Consider the following 27,256-nt stretch of genomic DNA (forward strand, 5'->3'; position numbering starts at 1 on the left):
AAGTCATGGCTAACTTGTTCTCTCCAAATATAAAAAACTAAAGCCTTATTATACCATTTATTTATACCCTTTCTTTAATAAGGTCTCATTCTGTCTCCACTATTTACTTTACCATTCTGAGTTTTGAAAAAAAGGGGGGGAAATCGATCGTTTTAATCCTTCCATAACTTCTTAAACCAACTTATTTCAATTCACAACAAAGATTTGCTAGTTATGATGGAAAGAAGTCAAGAAATGATGTTAGAAGAAGATGTAAGCATTTTAAAACCCTGATATTAAACTACTTTTTTCAATTCAACGAATTGGTTGAGTTTTTTGGAAACGAAAGAGCTCAGAGTGCACGTAATATATGGAACAGACCTATTAAAACAGTCTATATAAGTGACTGTGGGGAGCTTAAAGTGGCCAAGCTTTTGTTTTATCCTAGTCTGCCTTGATTGTTCCTTTTCGAGAGGTATGTTCATAATTTGAATGTTTTACTTCATCTACTAATACGTTTTGTTATCTCTTGTTAATTACATGGTCAAAGTGGTAAACACGCTTCATGCTATTTCATTTTCTGAAATAGTATAAGCACTCCCCCAGGTCAGATTCGATCGACCTTGTATTTTGATTATCGTATACACTTCCCCACTAGGTCAGATTCCTGGCTCCGTCCCTGATTCCAAGAAACGTTGTGGTTGAAGCTAGAGCTCTTTGGCAGGTACATCTCAAATCTTCATCATGTAAAACATCATTGATACCAACAAAGGCATCATATCACCTTATTAGAACTGTTTGCACAGATCCGTTTATTGTTCATTGCTCATGACCATTTAAATATCCTTAGTTCCTTTCTTTACGAGACAGCTCCATCACCTTAAACCAAAACCAAAGCTTCATTCAAAGAATGATAAATGGGGGTGTGAGCATCTAAAGTTTGGTTCTAATTCAACATCAACCCCAATTTTGAGGTAATATTCTTCATTAAGGTTTTGATTAATATGAATATATTTAAGCCTTAAACTGGCTACAGCTGAATATGCGTTTTTATGTTGGTTATTTGATGGACGGCCTTCAACTAAATATGATTTTTCCTACAATGGTTTTTATGGGTTAGTTCAAGCAGATCTCAATTTGGTAGTACTAGGGTAATACAGTAAAGCCTCGAAGGCTTCAAAATTTCAACAATGGACAATCCAACCCGTTTCACAAACTATATTTCAAAGGTATGGTCTCCAACTTCTTATTCTTAATTTTTAACAGTATGCATTGTTATTTACTTTCTTTTAACTTAAAATTAAAAGAACCCAAGGTATTTTTCTTCAAGGAGAATAGAAATTATCCAATAAGAAATAATGGGGTGTTTCATCTTCTAGAGTGATGAATTTTGGAAACAAGAAATATGAAAGATTTTGGATTGTTTGATTCTCGATGGTGTGACTAAATAAGATCCTTCCACTCACATATGTATTACTCGATGAATTACTTCAGTTTGGCTTACGGTTTTTGTTTACAAATTTGGTGCATTATAGTGTATTAGGAACAATTGATATCTACTTTAGTGGGGATTCAGATCATCTACTCATGTGGATTGTCTAGGTTGTCATCCGAGTTTCTCCAACTTAACACCTTCATCATTGTCTAGCGATGAGGATAAAGTTAAAGCTGAGGTTGCACAATTTTATTTTTTATTTGAAAATATTGAAATATGAGTACTACATCCTGGCCTCTTGAATGGTGTAAACGAATACAACATTATAGTTGAGCTTACAAAGCTAAAATATTTAGGTAAGGATTCATGGGATTTTCAGTTGTCACAGACATTGTATAGCAAAGTGTGAGGCGGGAGAATATCAAACCTAAGAGTTAATTCTTTACTATAATAATGGCGTTTGTGTTTGGAGCTTTTTAGTTTATTGAAGAAAATGAGAAGGAGAAAAGATGGAGTTGAAAGTAGCTAAACCAGGATATATTGTCTCATTTTCTCACATGGGGTGGGGTTATGATTTCCGTTGGGGTTTTGTTTTATGATTCAATAATATATTTAAGTTCATTGTTTCATTGAGTTTTATTGGTGGTGCATGTTACAAGCTATTAATTTGTGATACCAATAAGATGCTCGACAAATTTTTCCTCTTTTTTTTTCCTTCCTATTATCAGATTCTCAGTGTTGGAGTTCTCTTTCAATTAAGGCACACAAGAATGACATCGAGTGGAATCAAGAGGTGAAAAGCTAATTTATTGTTTTAACTCTATGAACTAACTTTGCCATTTGCTAAGTGTTTGACAAAAAGATGGGTCACTGATTGATAGTTCTTCTTTTGTGCATATACAGGACAATACGTTGGTACATCACACCTTAATATGATAATTCATGGCTTTAAAGCTGCCTATGGTCAACTTTATTATAAGGTAGCTAATACCCCCACACTCTATTTATGCATGTTGTGGTAAATTGACAACTAGGGGCTTTTTGTGGCTCAGAATACAAATAGGGGAAGTATATTTTGAAAAGATATCTTTATTGTTATTAGATCGAATCATTGGTTTATTAAATTTTATTCAAAGATAAAGAGATTTGCATGTTATGCTCTGATGGCTCTTCCAGAATGTGATTGGATTCAAGCTTATGAACTATGTGGATTTTATATTATAACGAATTTGTGCTACTTGACATTAAATGCAACTGATGGTAGCATCCACGTCTAAAACAATAAAGTAAAAAAATTCCCTGTTTTTGGTTTGTTGTGGTGCTTCGTTTGTATATATTAGGATTTTGTATGCCGCTGTTGCCGAGAATTAACCATGTATTACCTTAATTTATTTTTAACTTTGTTATGTTGCATAATATGTTTATGAGTATTCAAAGTAGATTTTTAGCTTAATGGAAGAGCACTTGAGTGTGGAACTACATCCAAGAGATGGCGGTTCAAATCCACCAAGGTCCTAATTTGAGCAGTATATTAAGTGACTTTGAAAACTACAAATGATCGATCTTGCTGTAGTTCTAGCTTTCAAAATAACAGTCAATCGATGATGCTATATGTGAAATCCTTTATATTCTTTATCAAAAAAATAAGAAAAAATCTTTTATATTAAGCTTTTGCAAAAAAAAAAAAAAATTAAGGGTCTTATTTATCGGGTAGGCTCGATGACCAAGAACTTGGACTGGAGCTTTTGGCAAACATGTTTGAGATTGGTAATTCTGAATGGTTAGCAACGGATACTATTGACAGTGTCCTCATGGAAGTAGGGGTTTGAACCACTAGATTGCACGGAGGATTAACTACTTATATTTTGTTCCAGTATTGTTAACTCCATGTAGGAGAATGTTATCTATATATATCTAATATCTTCTCATAAGTCATAACACATTTTAGATCAATATTTGGTCTTAAAGCCCAAACCTTTAAAACATATGATGTAACAATCCTGGCCATGGGCAGGGCGAAATGCTAGTATTGTAACAAAAAGAAGGGTTATATGCATGCTACAAATTGCACCACGGGTGTTTTTCAATAGCAAAACCCTAATATATAAAAACAAGTAATTAGAAACATTTGTCATTGCATTACTGTCGAGCTTTAATATATCAACGATATTTTCGATATTTTACGATATATCAACATACAAAACAAAATTTTGACCGGTCAACAACAAAAGTATATATATCCACCGACATATCGCCCGATATCGAAATATTAGGCCTTAGTCCCAAGAGCCCAAAGGTGTCGAAACTGAACAGAATAAAACAATGCTGGTTAGCCCTACAAGCTTCCTCATGCTTCTCCATCTTCCCTGTCGCTGCTCTCTTAGCTGTTTCTCCCACCTCAAAGTCACCATTCCCCAGTCCTACCAATGGAGAGACTTTAGTTACATCAACACATGCATATTTTCTCTCAGACCAACTGTAAATCAAGACATCCGCAGGCCCAGGTGTCGATTTGCTCTCATTCGGATCTGTTAAATTGTATGTTAGTGGTGATGCCAGGAGAGTTGTGACATTAATATATTGAGATAAACAAAAAAAAACAATGGAGAAGAATGGAGATTGATTGATTGATTGAGTTTGAGAGAGATTGATTAGGGTTAGAGAGATTGTTGAGAGAGTTGTGGGAGAGTTATTGTTCTCCACCCAGAGTTACATATTTGTACTAACCTAAAACATGATAATAGAAACTACTAGATATGAATGTTCACACTTATAGAAACGTGGGACTTTACATATAGGTCATATTCTAATAGGATCAGTGGAAAAGTTAATAGGAGCATCTTTCTTCACTTGTACCCCAACCTTCCAAAATACATCACATAAAATATCTTTAACATTATCATGTTGGTATTTAAAACCGGGAAAATGTCTAAAATGTGTTGTATGGTCCCCAAAGGCATCTAGTATGCTCTTTTTTGCAAATACAGGGTAAAGACCACCATCAGAATACAGAAGAATCATAAGACAATACTGGAGAATTTAATGGCACGATACTCCACCTGTGACATACGTTAAGTTGTCCAAGTCTCTGCATCAAAATAGCAAGTAAGAAATTTTTTGCATGTTTCGACTGCAAGCACCCAATGACTGCTTTTTGACGAGCAGATAATGCAAACTCCCTCTCTAGACCAGCACCCATTTTTTAAAAAAAACTAAAATATTGATGATAATAATAAAAAAATAAATACACAGTGGGAGGCGACAAGCGTGCGCGCTACAAGTTGCGTTGCTAGTCCCTTTTGATTAGCAAATCCAATCCTTCTAAATACATATTCATTGGAACCACTTGACATCACATTGTTTTCCATTACCTTCTACAATCGTTTGAGGAGCTTTATAGAATCTGATGTAAAAATTCCAAAGGTATCGAAAGCGAATTGAAAGGGATGAATTGAAGCAGTGTTGGTTTGTTGTGCATGCCCCCTCATGTTTTTGAATCTTAGTTGTTGTTGCGTTACGTTGTTTCCTGCTTGACCAACGTGGAAGGCACTACTACCAATCCCCACCATCGGTGATACCCATGGTACGTTTACACATGCATGTTTACCTTTAGACCAACTGTATATCAAAACTTTTGTCAGACATAGTGTCAATTTGCCTTCACTAGGGCCTGTTAGAAAATTGATCGTTTTTTTTTTTCGAACTATTGTTTTTTGCTAAAATTGTTGACGTGTCCAAATAAGAGAAAAACGAGTGATTTTTTGCTCCAACGTTATTCCCTCCAAGCCCAATCAAAAGGTACCACCTGTTAACTATATTGGAGATCTAGCTAGCAACATATTTATTTAGATTTGCACTTCCAATTTTACCCGCAATATATTGGTCAACAATTCCTTCTTTAGTTCTTTTATTTAATAAAAAAAATTAATATTTATCATTTTAGCCCCAATGAAAAAGAGATTTATGGGGAATCACTCTATTCATGAGCAAGAGTTCACTACTGAGCAAGAGTTGTTTGATTTCTATGTCGGTACTCTAGCTAAGATCTTTCCAACGTAAGTATGAACACTATTTTTTTTCCTCGCAAGGGTTTTTACTCTTTCTTCTAGTATAAAATTGGGTGATTTAGCTTGTAGTCCTAGTTATAATAGCTATATTTGGTCCATAATTGATCGTTTACTCTTTCTTCTAGTATAAAATTGGGTGATTTAGCTTGTACTCCTAGTTATAATAGCTATATTTGGTCCACAATTGTTCGTTTATTAGCGTTGTAATAGCTATATTTGGGTTTGGTCCATAATTGATCGTTTACTCTTTCTTCTAGTATAAAATGGGGTGATTTAGCTTGTACTCCTAGTTATAATAGCTATATTTGGTCCACAATTGTTCGTTTATTAGCGTTGTAATAGTTATATTTGGGTTTGGTCCATAATTGTTTGTTTATTAGCGTTTGGGCCAAAATTGACAGTTATTTGCACTATAACGTGTTTATTAGCGTTTGGGCCACAATTGTTGTTATAGTCCAAATAACCGTCAATTTTGGCCCAAATGTTAATAAACAAACAATTGTGGACCAATCACAAATATAGCTACTAGTATACTGCATAGCAGTGGGGGCGTGAGCGGAGAATTGGAAGGGCGTGGAGAGTGGAGAGTGGAGAGGGAGAGGGAGGAGTGGAAAGGCGTGGAGAGGGAGAGGGAGACGAAGAGAATAGATAAGGACAGACAAAAACCAACCAAATGACATTTTGGCCACATATCCCTCGGCCAGAACGTTCGCTCCGCTCACTTAATTATAACAGGACTAAAAGCTAAATCATTCTATAAAATTTGACTAGTAACCGCCAGATGTTGATTTTGGTTTCAAACCTTCTTTTTGCCATTGGCTTGCATTTGTATGATTTACCTGTATGACCTGTCCATTTCAAACTTATGTGTTTCTTGATATTTACTAAATTTAACTTGTATCTGTCAGCCAGAAGTTGAAACTTACATGTTTCTTGGTATTTGCTTTAGGAAGGAAGAAGCAAGAAAGAAAATTTACCTTGTTTCATGTGAGGATGGCTTTGGTTTTGGTGCTGAATTTGATCAATGTTTCCGCAGTAAGCTTACAGGTTTGTAGGGCTTTCTTTCAAAGTTCGCCAGTTAATTCAATTATTTATTAATGAAATGGATTCTTGCTGATAAAGCTACTTGTTGTATATTTTTTCTATAGGATGTCTAAATATTATGTGTATCCAGAAAGATAGCTGCTATGGTGCTCGGAACAAGGACCTCACTTGCAGTGGTGGAGCTAGGAATTTGGGTGAAGGTTAGCCAGACAACTGGTTATGGTATTTTTGTTTTCACTTGCATATTTTTTTCTTAAAAGTAAAAAGAAAAAACACACTTTGAATCCCATCACAAAAAAATATGTAAATCTTGGAATTACAAAAAACATATACAAAAGACTATACCTAGGTTACATGGACACGACATATTTTGAAATAAATGTGTCGACACGGATACGTGTGTCAACACGGCTGAAAATGTCGAAATACGGCAATAGATGGGAGAGAGACCAGGGGAGAAAGAGGCAGAGAGCAGCCGCCAGTGAAGCAGGAAAAGGAGATGGGAGAGAGAGACTAACAGGATTGGTTTTTTTCTAAACCTTAGTGGGCTTTTTAATTGGACTTGTAACTTAAATTGTTTAAGACTTAAGTGCCTTATATTATGGACAAACTTTTTAAAAACAAATTGGGCCAAAAAAACAATCCAGTTTTTAACTTTGTGAGTTCTTGAACTTACTTTGTAAGCTCATTTTGTATTTTTATATCACTTTAATCAATTTAATATTTTTAATATTTGTTTTGTATGTAAGACTTTTCTCCCCAATTTATTCTTGTTTTTTTGAAAAAAACTTCTAATTTATAATTATTAAAAAAATAATTAATTATTTGTCGTGTCCCTGTGTCGATCTCTTAGAGCTTGCCGTACCTGACACCGACACGCGTGTCCGTGTCAATGTGACCTAGGACTATACTGCTTAAGATTGGTTTAAGAGAAAAAATAAATACACAAACATTTAGCTTTGGAAAATTAGGAGCTTAAGAAAAAAATGCCTACATATATATGCTTGTGGAAACCACTTTAAAAGTTTACAAATGTGAAGAGCAATGGATTCTTTGGACTATAAATAAAATATACAAAAAATGGAATTTGATAAAAAAAAATGACACCACTTAGGCAACAACAATACCGTACAGTGTTTACCATTTTTCTTTTTGTCTTACCTTTTGCGTTTATTTAAATATTTTTCGTTTACATTCAGTCCCAAAATTCCAATCAATGCCTTATGTAGATTTAAAAGTAAATTCATTATAGTAGACAATCTAAAGATTTTATTCAACAAAACTAAAATTGTAATGGTTTCGAGTAACTGATAGAGAATTCATTACAAAACGGTAAAATTCATTAGCAAAATACAAAAAAAAAAAAAAAAAAAAAAAAAAAAAGGATTGGGGAATTAAGTTTTAGAAAACATACCAATAATTATATGAAGTATTGGATCGAGTGTTATTATTATTATTTTATGTTCTTTTTCCAACCAATTAAAAACACTTACCAAAGGTGTTGTTTATCTGAATACATAGAAGTAGAGATCGAGAGCTTTCTCGTGTAAGGTTGAGAGGTTTTCATTTTGTTTTTGGTAATTTACGGGTTGGATAACAAAATCATTTTCTCATTCATTTTTTTTTTCTGGAAAAGTTCAGGGTGAGCTAGGGCATACCCTCGACCACCCCTAGTTTCACCATTGCTCACTTGTAAGCTTTTTAAGTTTTAGTAGAACATATGTTTTGTTTGGATTCTACATGCATCAAGTATTTGTGCTAATGCACTTGCGTGTGAATCATGACACCTAAGAATTAATCCCCAACTTGTTGCTTGTTAGCTATGGTTGTTGCGCGTGACAACCAGACTTATAAACCACAAAAGAGAAGACCTGTCTCAGATAAAGTTTATTAATCAACAACTAAGTATGGCAAAAGGCCTGCATCTAAATATTTTGTGATTCTCCTAGGGCTTGACCTGAGGATGGGTATGATGGAATGACGCCTAACCTAGGTATAAGTGACATTTGCGCCATGGTGTGATCCCATTTCACTTAGGCGGTTGTCCAAGTTTCTGGTTATAAGTAATGATTCGCCAAATTTTAACGTCAAGGCTTTTCGAGCACAATTGGTTGTGGGGTTGGTGAGAAATCCACAATTAAGCGTGGTTAGGTGGGAGTAGTTTTTAGGATGGGTGACCTCTGGGGAAGTCTGTCGGAACAAAATCCCACACTGTCGGAGGTCTCTAATGGCTAAGTGGGGGCAATATTGGCATGTTTGGATTGGACGGATCATCACAAATGGTATCAAAGTCGAGGATTGCTCGATCTTAAGATGGTGAGATTGTGATACCCCTAGGATGTGCCTCAATGAGGGATGTGATGGAAATGCGCCTATCCCGAGTGTGGGTGACACAATGTGATCCACTTCGCTTAAGTGGCTGTCAAAGATCTTGGTTATAAGTAATGATTCTCTAAATCATAACATCATGGCTTTTTCAAGAACAATTGGCTGAGGGGTTGGTGAAAACTCTACAGTTAAGCGTGCTCAGGCGTGAATAGTTTTTATGATTAATGACCTTTTGGGAAGTCCCATCGGAACAAAACCCTACACTGTTGGAGGTCCGCAGTGCCTAAGTGGGGACATTATTGGTGTTTTGGAATGGGGCGGAATGTTACATATATAGACTCAAGTAACTAAAGGAATTATAAGCTAAACTTCGAAGTCAAATAATCAGAATTAAAAGAACCCTAAAAATAACCTATTGTAAAAACCATTCTCCTTGCAATTAAATTAAACATTGTATGTGTTGGTCTGTAAATGTCACTACACACCAAAACCGGTCCACAGTAATTCCAATCAAGAATGGAACCAAACAGTTATGCCCAATTGTTTCTGATTCCAAATTTTCAACCACTATTCGTGAAATCAAATTTACAGTGGTTCGTATTAATAGTACACCATGACTAAAATGTTTTGTAGATTGACAATGATAAATTATGGTTAAGAGCATCTTCAATGCTACTCTATAGTTCTACGTGTTGAGTGGGTAGCTCAAATTTTCCACACCAATCCATGTTCTATATCAAGTGGACAACTCACCACACTCTATTTTGTGGGTAAAATATAGAGTTTGATTTGTTTTATCAAGTTTCACTCCATACTAGTTGCCCAAGTTGCCCCACGTGCAAACAACCAATTTTATTACTTTTGTATCACTACACCATTTTAGAGGTCAAATATGGAAGAAAGATGTGGGGTGTCAAGTAGAGAGTGGTCACAATATTTTAGCATAAGTGTCCGATGATAAGTTTCATTATAAAAACAATAATATAGAGTGTGTGGGTTAATGTGGATAAATTTCAAAACTTCAACTAACATCATCTTTTAACTTGATGACGTCATTTTGGACTCTAAATGAAGTGTATGCATTGAAGATGCTCTAAGAGTGGGAAAGTGTGTGCTGGGATGATTGGGTTTGGGCTGAGCAATGTACAAAAAATTGAAAAAATGACTGGTTAAATAATCAACTAAATATAAAGAGTTTTTAGTGGGCTCTATTCTCAAGATGGGCTAATAGTATGCACTATACAATGAGGACTGGGTTTTGAAAATGGGATGGATTTGTCTAATTAGCATGGGGACACACTAAACAAAATAAAATTCCCACGGATGTTGAATTTGGAATAGTTTCATAATTCGAGTGAATCTCTAACTAATCAACTATTCTAAATAAGTCCAAATTAATTTAATAGAGAAAGCTAATAAGTTCTATGTGGTGAATGTGAATTGACAAATTAAACTAAACATCATACACGACGCAAATATGTTTGTAAGAAAACCGTAGGTTAACAAGTCCAGGTTAAAAACCTCTACGCGTGGGTTCTTCCATTTATTGACAAACAATCCTCTATCAATCTAGCTGATACATAGTTCAGCTTGATATATTATAGGTGCTTTTTACTAATGGAGGAAGCATGTAAATGTGTATTATAGTTTTGAAGAGATGAGTTTATGAGCAGTACCCAACATTACAACGCACCCGGGTTGGTTTGCATAGCCTGGTTTGTTATTATGAATGTTCTAAATGCTACAACGCAAGAGAAATGTAGAACTTGAGCTATATGTTGGTTATAGAATGAGTGGAATTTGAGTTGGTGATAGAATGAGTAAAATTTGAGAACATACTTTGGGACCTCTTGATATTTTATGAACAATGTAAATAGTTTGATCTAAATTAGAATCTTGCTGAAAATTTCAAAGTTTTTCTACTTTTCAATTGTTCAAAAATAGTGGAATTTTGTAATTACTTTCTTAGCTCTTTTAAGAGAGTTTTCTTGTTGAATTGAAGGTCACATGTATGTTTTTAAGTGCTGATGTACTTGTGATTGGTGATGCCCCTTGTTTGTTTTATCTGCATGCCCCTTGTATTGGTTGGGTATTGTTTAACTTCAACCGGAATTTAGGATGCTAAGCTTTAGTCATATAGTCATATAATATGTTCACATTCTATGAACTAGATAAACAAAGAAATGGGTTTTTGAGTTAGATGTCACTCAGTTGAGTTGCAAAGAAACACCAATTGATTTTCGTTACATTCTTTGAGTAACCTCAGTTGAGTTCAGGATCAAGGAAACAAAAGAAACTGGTTTACACCGCCGTGAAACTTCTTATAATCTACCCATTACAAACTAAATCAAAGTGAGTTTTACTTTATACTTGAATGTTGTCCCCTTATCACGATGTCCTTTTATTTCTAACCTTGGTGACACTGAATTTTGGCAAAATTTGTGGTTTTATATATACAACGGCATTTCCTTTTACAATTGATTTGTTTCCTCTCTTCCATAATCCTCAGTAAAGTTGTTAAGGTCTAAAGGGTTCCTTCCAAATCTCCCAAAAGAAAATCACAAGTTAGAGTAGAAAAACTTTATGTTCTAATCAATACCCATTGCTTTAATTTGAAGTTATTTTGTATCCTTAGTTTTGGTAAGTTTCGATTTTTGTTTCTGTGATTATGTAGGCTAGGATGGAAGGAAATTGATGGGTTTGAACTTCGATAGAGTGAAGGAAATATGTTTTACATTTTAATATTCATTGTTAATTTGGTATGGTGTTACCTACGTGTATGTTGTGTTCATTTCTACCTTTGATGTTGTAGGCAAGAAGACAATCATGTGTTTTGATGAAGTGTCACATGTTCCACCATCCATAAGATGTCCTTCAAAGAACTTCAAGAAAAGAACTGTTGCACTTGGAAGCGCGTCCAGTGATCTACATTTCAATTGGAGGTACAATCACATAGCCCGTGTCTTTTGTAGAGCGAATTTGATGGGTGTTGGTTAATTTTTTTTGTGCATTTTAGTTGGTTCACCCTTTTTGTGTAGCCTAGTTGGTTTCGCATACGCATGACGATGGTTGCACATAGAGTATACGAAAACTCATGTAATGTAATTTGCTACAATATATATTTTTTGTGTTTTGGAGAATGAAGTGTGTTTTGATGGAAGAATCTACCTACGTGTCTATTGTTTTGTGTCGGATATATAGCTTAGTTTTTGCAAGAAAAATAGATATAAAATATAGATTTTGGCAATGCTTCTAAGAAAAATGTCTCCAGTTGCTAATTTTTTTAAGAATGGTATCCAATTGCTGAAAATTGCTCAAAAATTTGGTGTTCAGTTGCTGAAAATTATTAGTTAGTCAAGTGGTTTTTTGTAAAGTGGTAATCAGTCACTGAAATTAAAACTCAAATTTGGTATCCATTTGCTATTTTGATGAATGGTATTCAGTTGCTGAAAACTGTTAAAATTTTTGGTGTTCAAATGCTGAAAATTGTTAGTTAGTGCATCTCTAGGTGGTGGTAGTATACTCTTTAAATTTGAAGAATATGGTCGCAAATTTCGACAAACTCTAGGTGGTCGCAAATTTCATTAGCAAAAAACAACCCACGCGACATTAGGAGTGGCGCACAACCATTCCAAAAAAAAAACCCCCCACGCGACATTAGAGTGGCGCCGACATTACCAGCTTGGCGTGGTCTTTGATCAAAAAGTCAAAAAAAAAAATTGTGGGCAACATTTGCAATGGTGCACGACATTACCAATGTCGCTCCGCATCCGCATCCCAATTGACAAATTTGTGAACAAGAATGCGAATAAGCAGGTGATGCGACCGAATTTGAGGCCACCTAAAGATGGAATTCCGAAAAATTTCGAAGTTTTTCTTCAAATTTGAAGAATGCGACCGAATTTGAGGCCACCTAGAGATGCTCTTAGTCAGGTGGTTTTTTAAAGTGGTAACCGGTCACCTAAATTAAAACTCAAATTTGGTATCCAGTTGTTATTTTGACGAATGGTATCCAGTTGCTAAAAACTACTAAAACATTTGGTGTTTCGTTGCTGAAAATTGTTAGTTAGTCAACTATTTTGTTTTAAAAGTGGTAACCAATCACCGAAATTAAAACTCAAATTTGGTATCCAATTGCTATTTAGACGATTGGTGTCTAGTTGCTGAAAATTGCTCAAAACCTCAGTATCCAGTTACTGAACCATATTATGTTATGTGAATAATCATAATATGTGAAAACCAATGACATATGTTAAAACGATTAAGAAAATTACAACATTGATAAAACACATAAACATAAAATTGAGAAGATTACAACATTCTATGATTCCTCTTTTTTTCTCTTACCTTTCACAATAACTTTTGTCGGAAACCCATGACATATGTTGTCAACTTCCACTTCCAATTCCAATGTAAACATAACATTCTCATTTGCCTTGACTGAACTAGAGCACTCACCGTCTTCTTGAGCAATGTTGAGCAATGCACTTTTGAGCTATTCAAAGTGTCCACAACTTGGACACTTCAAATACTTTTCAAATTTGCTATGTGGTTGAACTTCAAATACTTTTCAAATTTGATATGTGGTTGGAGGGACGTATGAACGAGTCTCTTAGTACAACACCTCTTACAAGCTCTCGATGGGCAATTGTCAACCCAATGATCCATGCGACCACAACAAAGACTCCCACATTTATTCATTGTGCTTAAATTTTTAGACTTAAATTCAACAAAAAGAAAATATTTAGACATACCCAACTTAAAGAAAACAAAGCAAGTGGAGAAAACAAGTGTTTCAAACAAATTACCTTGCAAAAAGAAGTTTTCAATGGGCAAGTGTCAACCCAATAATCCATATGACCACAACAAAAACACCCACCTTTATTCGTTATGCTTAAATTAGACTTAAATTCAACAAAAAGAAAATAGTTAGACATACCCAACTTAAAGAAAACAAGTGAAGTGGAGAAGATAAGTCAAACAAATTACCTTGCAAGTGTGTGAATTGGGTGAGTTTCCATGCTCACCATCTCCCATTGTTTTGAGTTTTGGTAAGTTACTATATTAGGAATGGAGAAGAAATGTTTGAAGAGAAGTAGATTTGAGGGTGGGGAAAGAAAGAGAGTAGAAAAGGTCTAAAATTTGGGTTTGAATTTGAGGGGGAAGCCAAAATGTTGAAAATTTATAACTGAAAATGAGTTTTGAGTTTGATTTTGAGAGGGAAATTCAAATTGACCCAAAAAAAGAATAAATTGATTTCGAAATTTTGAAACAATTGGACAAATTATTGAAATAGTATTGGATTATTGAAATAATTGGTGGAAATATCATAATTGTTTTGAAATTTTGAAATAATTGGTCGAAATAGGGACTATTTTGACAAATGGTATCCCGTTACCAAAATGAAAACGCAAATTCGGTATCCCGTTGCTATTTTGATGAATGGTACGTAACCAGTTGCTGAAAACTACTCAAAACTTCGGTGTTCAGTTGCCGAAAGTTGGTAATTAGTCAGGTTGTGTTTTGTAAAGCGGTAACCAATCACTGAAATGAAAACTCAACTTTGGTATCCAATTGCTATTTGTTAGGAATTGTATCTCATTGCTGAAAATTGGTTAAACATTTGGTATCTTGGGATTTGAAGGTCTTGTTGGTTGAGAGCATCGAACATTCGTCGGAATTTCAAATATTTCACTCATTGTGTCATTCATCATCTGTGTCTATTACATCTTCAATATCCTTTTCTACATGTTCAATTGGTTTTTCTAACACTATATACTCATCAATTTCTTCAACATTGAGATATGAGTTGTTATATTGTGATGAATCACCCATATAAGAGTTGGGTAATGATGGATCTTCCATTTGAGATGAGGTAAGAGGTGAAGGTATTGAGAGTTGAGAAGTAGAGAAAAGTTGAGTTGAGTTGAGTTGAGTTGAGTTGAGTTAAAAGTGTGGATGTAGATGATTGGAGAAGGAAGAGAGTGTAGTTATATTTATGGTGTGTAGTTGTATTTTAAGGTTGTGTATTTTGATAGTACATATTAGTTAATGACAATAGGGCGAAATATTGAATTTATATTAAAATATTGAAATAATTGGGTGAAATATTGATAGTGCATATTAGTTAAGGACAATAGGGCTTAAATATTGAATTTATATTAAAATATTAAAATGTTCTATTATGGAATGGAAAATGAGTTTAAATTATATCATCTAATCCAACTTTAATTTATTTGTAAAAATTTAGATGTTATATTCAAATAAAGTCTAGTTAGGACTGTACTGATTCAAACCCTAAACCTAGACATAAGTAAAGTTGTTACTAATTCTAAAATAAAAAATTGTAACCCAAACGTTTTATTATAGATTGGAGAACGGGTTTAAATTATATCATCTAATCCAATTTTAATATGTTGGTAAAAATTTAGATGTTAGATTCAAAGTGTAGTTAGAACTGTACTAATTCAAACCCTAGACATAAGTACAATTGCTACAAATTCCAAAATAAAAAAAAAAAAATTATAACCTAAACATTTTATTATAGATTGAAGAACGGGTTTAAATTATATCATCTAATCCAATTTAAATTTGTTGGGAAAAAATTTAAATGTTAGATTCAAAGTCTAGTTAGAACTAATTCAAACCCTAAACCATAGAGACATGTACAATTGCTACCAATTCGAAAATAAAAAATTATAACCTAAATGTTTTCTACTTGTTGGAACTAATTTATCACCTAAAACAACGACAAGTAAGTTAAAATATACTAATTATTAATCAAATTGATGATGAAACATTTAAATATTATAATTTGACAACACATCAACAAGGTACCGGATGTTCTAAGTTTTTCCGGTGTCTATTTGTTGTAGCTTTACTTGGTAAATGGTAACCCGACGCTGTGATTTGTAGTTATGTTTTGGCAACCCGTTACCGCGGTTTATGGTATTTTTCGGCAATGTGCTACTGTTTCTCAAAATAGCACACACATCAAGATTACACAAAATCCATTTTGAAATCTAGGATATGATTCAAACTATCGCAATCCATTTAGTTTAAATGACATTAGACAATTTCAATTCCATTAATCTTCATGTTCAATTGGTTCTTCTAACATCATATAATCTTCAATTTCTTTGAAATTGAGATATAGGTAGTTGTATTGCGATAAATCACTCGTTTGAGAGTTGGGTAATGATACATACTCTATTATTTGAGAGTTATAATGTGGAGGTATTGAGAGTTGAGAAATGAAGAAAAATTGAGTTGAGTCGAGTTGAGTCGAGGTTAAGTAAAATTGAGTTGGATGCAGATAATTGAGTAGGAGAGTGTGTATAGAGTTGCATAGTGCAAATTAGTTCGTTAAGGGCAATAGGAAGTTACCACTATTTTTTATGGGGAGTGCCCTCTTAGAAAACATGGGTTTTAAGTTGGGACACAAATGTAATAACAAATTTCCGGTCGGAGAGTGCCCTCTTAGAAATGGAGAGTGTATTTAATACTAGGGTATGCCCGTGCCTATGGCCCGCGAGGCGGTCGACGTGCCTGCGGCACTACCTCAACGCGACCCCCTGGCACTGACAAATACCTTGTTAAAACAGTGAAATAAAAACTCCTCTAAGTAGAGGTATTGGTTTGAAGGATCCTCGTCTGGCACAGACAAACTCGACGTGCCTTCGGCACTAACTTCTTCATTATCTTTTGACATTATCTCTTGGAGGAAAAACAAGGTAAGCAGACATGAACAATGCACGAGAGGCTTCCTCGGCTCTCTTTGGACTCATTACCTTGATCATAATGAATTGACTCAAACCCTGGCCGGACCGGGGAGGCGACTCTTGAAGCCGTCGAGACACAACTTCCCATTGACAAAATCCACTTATAGACCCAACCAATTCGAATATATGATTGTTTTCAATATCCAATGATAAGGACCACAATAATCGGTAAACCAATCCAACATAGATTGCAAGGCATGCACATACCGATTAAATTTGGTTGACTTCGAGAAAATAAACACAATAGAAGAAAGTTCAACAAAAAAAAGAAAGCACACCTGCTATTAACTAATTTCCTGAATCTAAGCCTCTGGCGGCCAACACCAACAACGCCTGAAGTCACTAAAATAACCTCAAACCCTCGCTAAAATAACCTCAAAGGCTCAAACCCTCGAGAGGGTAAATCTTTAAGTTGCATGTCATTTGGGTAAAACAAGAGGAAATAAATTATAAGCTAGTTATCATTCTTCCATTAATTCAAGAAAAGAACACAGTAAGTACTAATTCTGAAAAATTAAACTGTTCCAATCCGAAAAAACAGAATAATAGTGAGTTGTTTAAAGTAATTGACCGTTCATGCAAGTGTTTTGTCATTTTCACAGGACAAATTAATGAACTCATATCAAACTCATTACATGTCATTTCTCATTTTGCTGTAAGTTCTCTCCATAGATGAAGTAATACAGTGGATAATTACAATACGATGGCAAATCAGGTATCCGCGGGCATGAAGCAGGAATTAACCTAGATTCGTTCTAAAATTTCTTGGATAACACTCCCAAAGATTAAGCTAGATCACACTTACCACAGTAAACATAACTGAAATCTCAAAGAGACAATTTAAAATAGCTCATAAATTTACATTATTTGCATAAATTACTGGTCAAAGTCTAGAAATTACCATCAGACTCACTAACACTTTCTGGAATCCCAGAGACATCATCATCATCTTCAGAACTGCAATTGTTCGCCATTGGTTCTGTTTCTTGTCTATTTTCCATGGAGCTGGTGTCACCTTCCTTCATAGCTGACACTGCCATATTTATATCTGATCTCCCTAAAACCAGACTTACAATTTGCTGACGTTTAGGTGGTAGTTGTACCAACAAATGCTCTTTCAAACGCCTTATCTATTCATGAACAACAAACGAAGTTAAGCACTGTATATTACTTTAACCAAGTATAACATAGCAACCCTAAAAATAGTCTAGGCCAGGCGGACCAAAGGAATTGAGTTGGTGGGTGGGGGTGTTCAATCGACATGCAAAACCCAATAGATGATGCGGTTATTAGGCATCTTTTTCGGTGATATCTTGAAGATTCTTATCTTCTTTAGTTGCCACTATCTTTGAAGTTGGTTTTTGAGGTTCAGGCATGGAGGTTAACCAAAAAACAAGGATTTAAAACTTTTTTAAAAGTTAAAACAAAGTTTAACAAAATTAAACATTAGAAACCAAATACATAGAAACAAAATTCGAAAGCAGATTTAAAAGTATTAAGTATAAAGAGGGATTGTATCAAAACCATTACCACCATGTACCTTTTCAAGAAATTAAATGATCTCATATTGTAGCCCTTAGATATAATATGTAAGATTCTGAAAGGGGGGCTAAATTTCTACTTTGATGTCATTTCCAAAATCATTAACATAACTATGCATACAAATCTAATTAACAGCTTGAGGATGGGCAGCAAAACATTTCCCTTCGTAGGGTCTGCCTCTGGTTTTAGGGGAACAACCACAAACTTTCCACTATACCAGTTTGCAAGGGGGGGGGGGATTTAATCTGGTCCACTACGACTGATTTGACAAAGAAATCAGGATCAATCTTCAACCAAGTAACTAAGTAAAACCTTAGTTACTGAATGATAGTAGAAAAGAAATCCAGTAGAGAGACGTAGCACACCATGACAGTTTGTGTAAGTAACACATTCAATTCCTCCAAGCTGTTAGTTTTGCACAAAAATACCATTGCACCAAACTGAACAGAATTAAAATAATATTAATATCAAAACCACATGATTTTTCAATTTTATATTTTTTTAACTTTTCACAAAGATCTCGGACTTAAATGACAATAAAAGTGGAAAATCGGCAGATTGAATTTTTCTTTTGGAATAAAGGAAAATACAACAAAAAAAAAAACGGCATATGCAAAGCTCACGTGCTTCCATCAACTCTAGTGGAATACCACGAAAAACCTTCCCTTGAGCACCTTGAACCATTTTTGCTTCCACGGTATGTTTTGCAAACTCATATTTACTCGTTCCCAGCAAGCCAGGCCTACACAAAGTGGCATCATTGTTAATGAACGACAGAGGACATCCAAAAAATATAGAAAATAAAAAATTCATCTAGGTTAGTCATACTTCCAATATAAGGCACATAAAGACTTACCATAACATATCTAGCTGATGAAATATGTCATACGGCCTATGATCACCTAGGAGGAAACACAAAATAGAACATAAGAACGCAGCGTGATGGAGTAATGTTATATAATGTCAGAATCTTTGATTTGCTAGGATAGAAAGTTGACAAATGGTAGAAGAGCCTGTCAACCTGCATTTTTCTTATTCTTATTTTAATTTTAACAGTTGCCAACTGCGGGAACATTTTTTTCTCATATTCTTCATGGCTCAAGTTATTTTGTTTATGTTAATACCTCAATCTCGTTGATTGTTGACTATCTACACTATTCCGTATTTTCATAGATTGCCGACAAGATGAGAAAAGGGGTGGGAGTGATGCGGCGGTTAGGGCAAATGTTGGAAAGAGATTAGAAAAGAATATCTGATCTCATGGATCCAGACGTTATGGATGGAAATAGCATACCAGGTAGGAGTCGTTCTTTTTGCTATGTCACAACTTGTTAAAAGACAATAATAACCATTAGATGGAGACCCTGCGGTCTCCACACCATTGCTTTTTATTAGATAGAAAATTACCCTACTTAAAATATGAACAAGATAAATTCTTCAAAGTTGTCACGTTTGGGCCTTTTATTTCCTAGTAAGATATGTTCTGATGGCTATAATGAAATTTTATTGCCTGTTGAATGTTACACCAAAGTAGGTCTAAAAACAAAAATAGGTCAAACGGAGAAAGGTAATATCCTTGAAGAACGGAGAAATATTGCGACTCACTATTTTGTGGGTCAACAAATCTCAGCAAACTCTTTGACATAGATACACAGTGGAGGCCCTTCCATATATCTAAATAGTTGGGTGTGCACTGTGTAGCGTACGTCGGTGATGACCAAAGTCGCCTTTGTTGCATCAAGGCCAAATTGGTGCCACCATCCACCAGCCACCACAATAGTACTCACACTCACGACTCACCCCATTTGTTGGTAAAGTCTTTGGTGAGTGCGTACTTGCAGTTTTGCACCATGGCCCGATGCATTACGGGCCGGAGGCCCAAAGCATTCAATAGTCACGTAAAAACAAATACGGGTCAAAATGCGGACTTCCGTTATGTGGAACGATTGTAATACTGTCAAATTGGAGCTATTTGAAAGTGATTGGGAATGTTTTTATTACCCCACTTCAATGGTTTGGTGGGGACATGAAATTCCACTCCAATTCAACCAGCGCCAACACCATTTGATTTTTTTCAATTTATTCCATTTCAATTGGCGCAGAATGCACTCTCCATTCCTCAATATTACTCTACGTATAGAGAGTAAAATGAGAAAAAAAAGTAAAAACCACCGCTTTGCTCTCCACTTTTAAAGGAATAGAGAGTTATTGGACTCGTCCTAAAAGACTACCAAAATGCAAAAGTATATTGTATACCATCAATCGGCTATGATGGTGCCTTACATCAGTTCAATGCGACCCTCCTTTGAGTTGTTTACAATATTATGCGGTTACTTAGACACATCCACCCGGGGTGGCTAAGAAGGTATAATGCTGGTACTGGACTACTAGTTTGACCGGTGGGTGTAGTTCCGACCCTACACTTTTGTTGGTCAACAAATCTCAGCAAACTCTTTGACATAGATACACAATGGAGGCCCTTCTAGATATCTAAATAGTTGGGTGTGCATCACAAAAGAGGGTCGGTGATGACCAAAGCCGCCTTTGTTGCATCAAGGCCAAATTGGTGCCACCAGCCACCACAACAGTACTCACACTCACCCCACTTGCTGGTGAAGTCTTAGAGCATCTTTAGGTGAGATACCAAGAAAACATCAAAATTTTTAACCAAACTAAACACTAAACCAGAAAAACACCAACCAACTTTAGGAGAAACATCAAATTTTCGACATCAAATGACGTGGTTTTGGATAAACCGCGCTATATAGCCCACGCAACTTTCTCAAAACCGTGCCACTGAAGCCCATCTTAAAAGCTCAAGCCCACGCGGTTTTTCAGAAACCGCGCGATCAACTTTCTTCTTTTTATTCTTTTCCAATCTCTCACTCGGTTTTGGCAAAACCGTGTGATTGAAGCCCACTGTTTAGCCCAAGCCTATGCGGTGTTAGAAAAACCGTGCAGCTTTTCCAAAACCGTAAGAGAGATTTGATACAACACCAAAGCTGGAACAAAATTTTGGCCGATTTGGTGTTTGGTTTGGTATTTTTGTGGTGTTTTCATTAACATGTGTCTCTCCTGAAAATGAAAAAATACCAAATTATTGGAAATTTGGTGTTTGATGTTAGGATAGTATCTCACCTAAAGATGTTCTTAGGTGAGTGCGTATTTGCAGTTTTGCACCATGGCCTGATGCATTACGGGCCGGAGGCCCAAAGCATTCAATAGTTACATAAAAACAAATACGGGTCAAAATGCGGACTTCCGTTATTTGGAACGATTGTAATACCGTCAAATTGGGCAAAAGTGTGGGGGGTTTAATGGTTTATTACCATTCTAGTACCGTTTACTAAAATATATATACAGTGTCACTGAAAAGAGAGTGCGAGGAGAGAATAGTGTGATGGCGATTTCAGGTGATTTAAGGGTATGTGCAACTATGGCTTCGTATCCTACAAACCCGGTACGAAGATATTTTCCACCTTCCAAGGTTAGTTCCCTCCCCTCTTTTCATTTATCCTTCTATTAAGAAGAGATAATTATGTGCTTAAACTTGTTTAATTTGGCGATGTTGACTAATATTTAGCTCAAAATGAAGTGTATTTTATATGAAAAAATTGTCTATTTTCAATGTATTTGTTGGCGTAAAGGATTTATAATGGACTGTATCAATTTCATAGTCAGCGGAATGAATAGTGGATAGTACTTGTTAGTAGGATAAAGGTTCGGTGCAATGTGGTTATTCAGTAAGAGTTTTGGAAGAGAGGAGGGTTCATGGAGATTTCTTGTTAGGTTTACGTAAAGAATTGGCTAGGTGACGGCCTCATACGACTCCTTTAATTTCATTATCTTATGTTAAAGATACAAATCTACCAAACATTTTTCAGTTGATGAAGATTATATGGACACTATAGTTTTGTATGTACATAGCAGGAGTTGAATATATTGCTCTTTTCTACTTGTCCTTGGAAGCAAGCATTCCCTGGGAGAACTCACATATTTCAAATAGAAAGAAGAATGCTAATAAGCGACTCGTTTGTTACTTTCATACTACCAATTCATATACTTAGGCTTTGAATTTGGGAACCGAAGGTGTGTCTGAGGTTTGATCCCCATGGCAAAAGTTGTTTATTAATGAAGTGGTATGTATGCAACTAACAGGTGAGTTTTTACTAGCACTTTCAAAGGGAAGAAAAAAATGAGAGAGAGAGAGAGAGAGTGCAGAAAAGGGATAGGGAGGTAGATCTTATCTTCTCCACAACAGTTTTGTCTCTGTGGCAAAAAAAATTCTTTGAAGGTCAGGGATTGGTGCCCATAAATGTATTTGTGCCAATGTCTGTGTGGGATGCCTATAGTGAACCACTTGATGATAAAGGAAAGCAAGTATCAATCTCATCGAGCGGGGTGTCAAAACCAATTAAATTTCCATCGTTATAGTTATTAATGCAGCTGAATCACCTTTCCATCTTGGTTAGCAACTTTCTGAATCAGGCCTTGTAGTTTATTTTATAGAGTTCAACTTTTGTTTACACAGTGAAAAAAAGAACTTTCAATTTTTGTTCTAGTACTACTGCTCTGAATATTTTGGATTGGAATGGATTTAGGCGGATTTTGTAGAATAATTTTATATGGCTATCTTCTGTGTTTTTCATTTATTATTTTACTAGATGGTGTGGGATAAATTGGTGTCTAGTTGACTTCGGGAATTCTCTCTTTTTGGATCTTGCAGGTAGGATTCAATAGTTTTCAAACTGGGGGATCTAGTGTCTCTGAGGTTATGCACAAATGGCCTCGTATAGAACTCGATGACCATAGCATGCGGTGTGAAAGCCAACGATCTTGGTCTTTTGGAATTATAGGTGACAACCAAATATCTGCCAAACCTGTAAACGAGGAGACTGAGGGTCTTCTTCTCAGTGCCATAAACATGAGCTTTTTGGAACGTTTAGACTTGGCATGGAAAATTCTTTTTCCACCACCAGCAACAGTAAGGAACTCTAATGCAAGGATTGCCAAGCAGCGCCTGAAGATGATACTTTTCTCTGACAGATGTGCAGTTAGTGACGAGGCTAAGCAGAAGATTGTGAGCAATGTAGTTGGTGCTTTATCTGATTTTGTGGAGATAGAGTCGGGGATAAAGTTCACTTAAGTGTCTCAACTGATCCAGATCTTGGGACCATATACTCCGTGACAGTACCTGTTAGGAGGGTAAAATCTAAATATCAAGTCGAGGATGAGTCTGGGATGATAACAAATGTGGAGTACAAGGATACTGGGGATAGTTCTGGCACAGTTGATGTTAAATTTGATTTCTTTGTTCCGACTGAGTAATCACAGTAACTTTCTGTCCTCAGATTCTTAATATGGAAAGAATTTGGGAATATTAGCCTACAATGAAATCTAATTTTCTTCTCTGAGAAACGTTTCCTGTTGTCTCTGTTTTCTTCTTTATAACAATTGCAAAAGCAACTGTTTGTATATATTAAAAGCTTGTAGGAATACTGTTGTGTTGAACAGTTGAACTATGTTCTAATAAAATGTGTTGCTGGCAGTGCCCCCTGGCAATTATCTACTGTTCTTTGTGATCGAATTGCAGTACGTGATGTTATTCGAACACCAATGGAGTGGTAATCTTGAGAGACTACGAACTTTATATGTACACAAGAGAAACTCGCTGTGGGTGATACTGTGAATGTTGATAAAACCCCTCATACCGTTGGTATAGTAGGTGTTTTTTTTTTTTTCAGATAAAAGGAAAACCACTTCCAAAAAAATTAGGAAGCGCTTCCTACAAAGTTTTCATCTACGGACAAGTGAATCAGAGACCTAGCCGTAGCTGGGTTCAAACTAAAAAATGGAGGAGCTCTCCTTCCCCTACTAGCTAGTGTATGAGCAATAAAATTAGAGTCTCTACGAATAAAATGAAAATGACAGTCATCCAACAATGAGATACAAGCATAAATATCATGCGCTATTGAGGTAGCTCCCCAAGATAAGCTTGTTCTCTTACTTTCCAACATTTCAAAATTTTTGCAAATCGTCAAAATGGCGAGACATCGGATCTGCAAATGTCGAGTCAGGTCTAGTCCTCCTCGGATAGCTCGTGCCTCTGCCTCTTCTGGGTCAGAGGTTGTGTCTCTACTATGTCCTGCACCAATACAATAACCAAAGTTATTTCATAAGGCAAAACCTATTTCTACTTGCTTTGTGTTACAATCCCAAGAGGCATCCATTGTGAGGTAATGCCAATTGTTGTTTATTTGAGGCCACATGTGTAAATGATTGTTTTTGGAAAAGGGTTTTTCATTGTTAGTAATGAAAATTTCAGCTCTACATATAATGTTGGAGACATTTGTTTGTTTTTGGCTGAAAACAAGGTCATTTCTACTAATCCAAATGGAAAACATAGTAGTGGCGAAATTACTCATCGTGCTTTGTAAAATAGTTTTATCATGTAGATTAGAACAAATAGTACTAATAATAGAACCGATTGAATCTGTTTGGTTCCAGTGGTCAGTTATAATGGAAAGTTTAGAAGCATACCAGATGTGTCTGAGCATGTTGCAATAGAAGAGTGCGTGAGAATTAGATTCCACATGGTTGTTGCACCGCGGGCAAGTTGTGGAGTTGGTAATAGTTCTATTCCTCAGGTTCTCTCGTGTAGGAAGGCTATTTGTGACAGCTTTCCAGAGGAACAACTTTACTCTTTCTGCTGTATCAATATTCCAGATCTTTTTTCCAGAGTTGCTGATTTTGCTCGTTGTCAGATGTTTTTGTGCTGAGATATTTGTACACAGATTTGACGCTGAGTTCCCCATTTTGTTCCCTTGTCCATCTGATGGTGTCTACATGTTCGTTCTGACTGAGCTGTATTTTCAAGATTTCCCTGACAATGTTGGGGAGAAAGAGGGTATCTAGAATATTCATTTTCTAGGTGCGGTTTTGCTGGTCTATAAGATCTGCAACTCTCTTGTAAGCGTTGTTTGACGGTGGAGGACCAAAAGGTTTTTTATTTGGCAGAGTAGGTATCCAGGGATCCAGCCATATGTCTATATCATTTCCTGATCCGATATGCCAGCATAATTGAGGAAGAATTTCGTCTCTCACCTTTATAATGCCTCTCTAGATCTTTGAGGCACCCTTTGGGCATTTAGCAGAAAGGATCGGTTTTCCTCTTGCATATTTCTTTAAGAGACTAGAGGCCCACGGTTTGTCCGGTTCTTTTACAATTCTCCAAAATAACTTTGCTTGTAAAGCAATATTGTGGTCTTGAGGCAATTCTCGATTCCAAGTCCTCCACTTGATTTTGGGTGGCAAATCTTGTTCCAAAGATATATAACGGATCTTGTTTGTGTTTTCTTTTGTTTTCCCCAAAAAAGAAATTTGCATTCAGAGAGTCTAGGGTATTGCAAGTCGATGTTGGTAACGGGGAAACAGACATAAGGTGAGAGGGTATAGCTGAGGTGACGACTTTAATGAGGGTAAGCTTCCCCGCTTGGGACAGGAATTTAGCTCTCCACCCTTCCATTATTTGAAGAACCCTTTGTATGACTTCATCAAACTCAATTCCACTTTTTCTTCCGAGAATCAAGGGGGCACCGAGATATTTTTCATGGGTGATTGTTTTTTCAATCTCAAGGATATTTTTGAGATCTTGTTTGTTCGAGTGGTGAGTGTTGCGGCTGAAGAGAATACCCGACTTTTGGAAGTTTATCTCCTGTCCGGACACATTTTTAAAGGTCTCCAAAATATCTTTAAGGTGATTTGTCTCGGAGAGGTTGGCTATGCAAAAGATTAAGCTGTCATCAGCAAAGAGGAGGTGAGATATAGGTGTGTCGGTATAACACCCCGTCTTTTTATTGCATTTCCTATAATAATATTAATAGTAATAATAATAATAATAATAATAATGTAAATAGAAAATAGAAATAGGATATCCAGTTGTTAGGATAAAAACCCGTCAGTAAGTAGATAGGTTTAAAACCCTTGTTTTTCGGAGAGGTTTGAAAAACTAGAAAATAGGGGTTTCTCACGTAGAGTTTTTTTTTGGAGAAAAACAAAACGAGAGTTTTAGAAAAAAAAAAGGAGAGTTTTACTGAGAGAAAAAAAAAAGGGTTTTGAACAAGAAAGATCGTCCAGTTTCGCGCGACGGTCGACTTCAGTCTTTGGAGGTTTTCTGCTTAAGGAAAGCTGTTCGGTTTATAACGGTGAGTATTCATAATATATTATATTTTATTGGTTTCGATTTAGATATAGCAGTAATGCCGTTTTTCTCAAATTTCAATATTTCCGACTCTGTTAATGGTTAGACACCATTGTGAACCCCTGCAATAGATCAATTAGGACGACTTTTGGCATTTAAATTGCCGAAGTCTGGACACCGGTGGCTAATGGCGTCGCCATCAGCAGCACCAAACCGTTCCTTGTTTTTTTTTAGTATGGTTTTTATTTGTTTTGTGGAATTGTTGAATTGTTAACTTTGAATGTTACTGATGATGTTTGGACTGGGCGTGGTGAAGTAGAGGTGGTTGTTTCAGATGAGGGGAAGTGCTGTGAAGCCTTGAAACCGCCATTAATGGTGTTCGACCAAGACCCCCAAACCGTCCTGATTTGTAATGGGTTGTTTAAATGTTTTGTTGTTTGGTTTTTGTGGGGTTTTAGTTGAGGATGGAAATCGAGTGGTTTTGGTGTGGTTGGTCATTGTTTGAATGATGGTGAAGCTGTCACCGGTGCGTTAATGGCGTGGGATGAGATTTTCTTCAGTATCACAGAATCGAGATTGGAGGGTATCGGCTGTGAGGGTTAAAACCGAGTGGTTTTCTAGTGGTGGCGAGTGGTGGTTGTGGTGCCTCGGTGGTGGAGGCGTTGGTTGAAATTGGAGAGGAAGGAGATGAACAGTAACCAAATCGATTTGGGCTTGGGCCAAATCGTGATGGGCTTATGTTTTAACTTTTGGATTTTTAGTTTTTTGGCTTAAGTTAGATTATGGGCTTTAGACTTTGGGCTTTTGGGTTTTTGGAGTTTAGACCGGGTTGACCAATGTTGACTGTTGACCAGAGTGGACTCTGACTTTGACTGTTGAC

At 35.9% G+C, this 27,256-nt stretch overlaps 2 protein-coding genes across 5 annotated transcripts; both read left to right on the plus strand.

Annotated features, from left to right (window-relative positions):
• Positions 1-5,075: 5,075 nt before the first annotated feature.
• LOC147522266 (multiple organellar RNA editing factor 5, chloroplastic/mitochondrial-like) lies at positions 5,076-12,100 on the plus strand. Of its 4 annotated transcripts, none has more exons than XM_086592301.1 (4): positions 5,076-5,469; positions 6,431-6,528; positions 6,630-6,725; positions 11,120-11,236. In XM_086592301.1, exons 1-4 carry the CDS (start codon positions 5,363-5,365, stop codon positions 11,197-11,199), a joined length of 381 nt encoding a protein of 126 aa, XP_086448427.1. In that variant the 5' UTR covers positions 5,076-5,362; the 3' UTR covers positions 11,200-11,236. The 4 variants fall into 4 exon arrangements, with proteins under 4 accessions (XP_086448427.1, XP_086448405.1, XP_086448412.1 ...); XM_086592279.1 differs by lacking the exon at positions 11,120-11,236 and adding an exon at positions 11,666-12,100 and having other exon boundaries at positions 5,101-5,469; XM_086592286.1 differs by lacking the exons at positions 5,076-5,469; positions 11,120-11,236 and adding exons at positions 6,248-6,309; positions 11,666-12,100.
• A 9,407-nt stretch (positions 12,101-21,507) lies between these two features.
• Positions 21,508-23,724, plus strand: MINE1 (homolog of bacterial MinE 1). Its single transcript, XM_086592305.1, is given in 3 exon segments — positions 21,508-21,663; positions 22,903-23,302; positions 23,305-23,724. Coding segments are annotated over 3 exon segments (687 nt in total). The 5' UTR covers positions 21,508-21,576; the 3' UTR covers positions 23,505-23,724.
• Positions 23,725-27,256: the final 3,532 nt, after the last annotated feature.

The sequence above is a fragment of the Coptis chinensis genome, chromosome 1, assembly GCF_015680905.1.
Source record: "Coptis chinensis isolate HL-2020 chromosome 1, ASM1568090v1, whole genome shotgun sequence".
Classification (NCBI taxonomy): Eukaryota; Viridiplantae; Streptophyta; class Magnoliopsida; order Ranunculales; family Ranunculaceae; genus Coptis; species Coptis chinensis.

What these genes read in the sequence shown, in the direction of transcription:
- LOC147522266 (XM_086592279.1), top strand. Translation starts at nt 5,363, where the DNA reads ATGAAAAAGAGATTTATGGGGAATCACTCTATTCATGAGCAAGAGTTC. An exon ending in CTAGCTAAGATCTTTCCAAC is followed by an intron (nt 5,470 to 6,430) that starts GTAAGTATGAAC and finishes TATTTGCTTTAG; the next exon opens with GAAGGAAGAAGCAAGAAAGA. An exon ending in AGCTAGGAATTTGGGTGAAG is followed by an intron (nt 6,726 to 11,665) that starts GTTAGCCAGACA and finishes TTGATGTTGTAG; the next exon opens with GCAAGAAGACAATCATGTGT.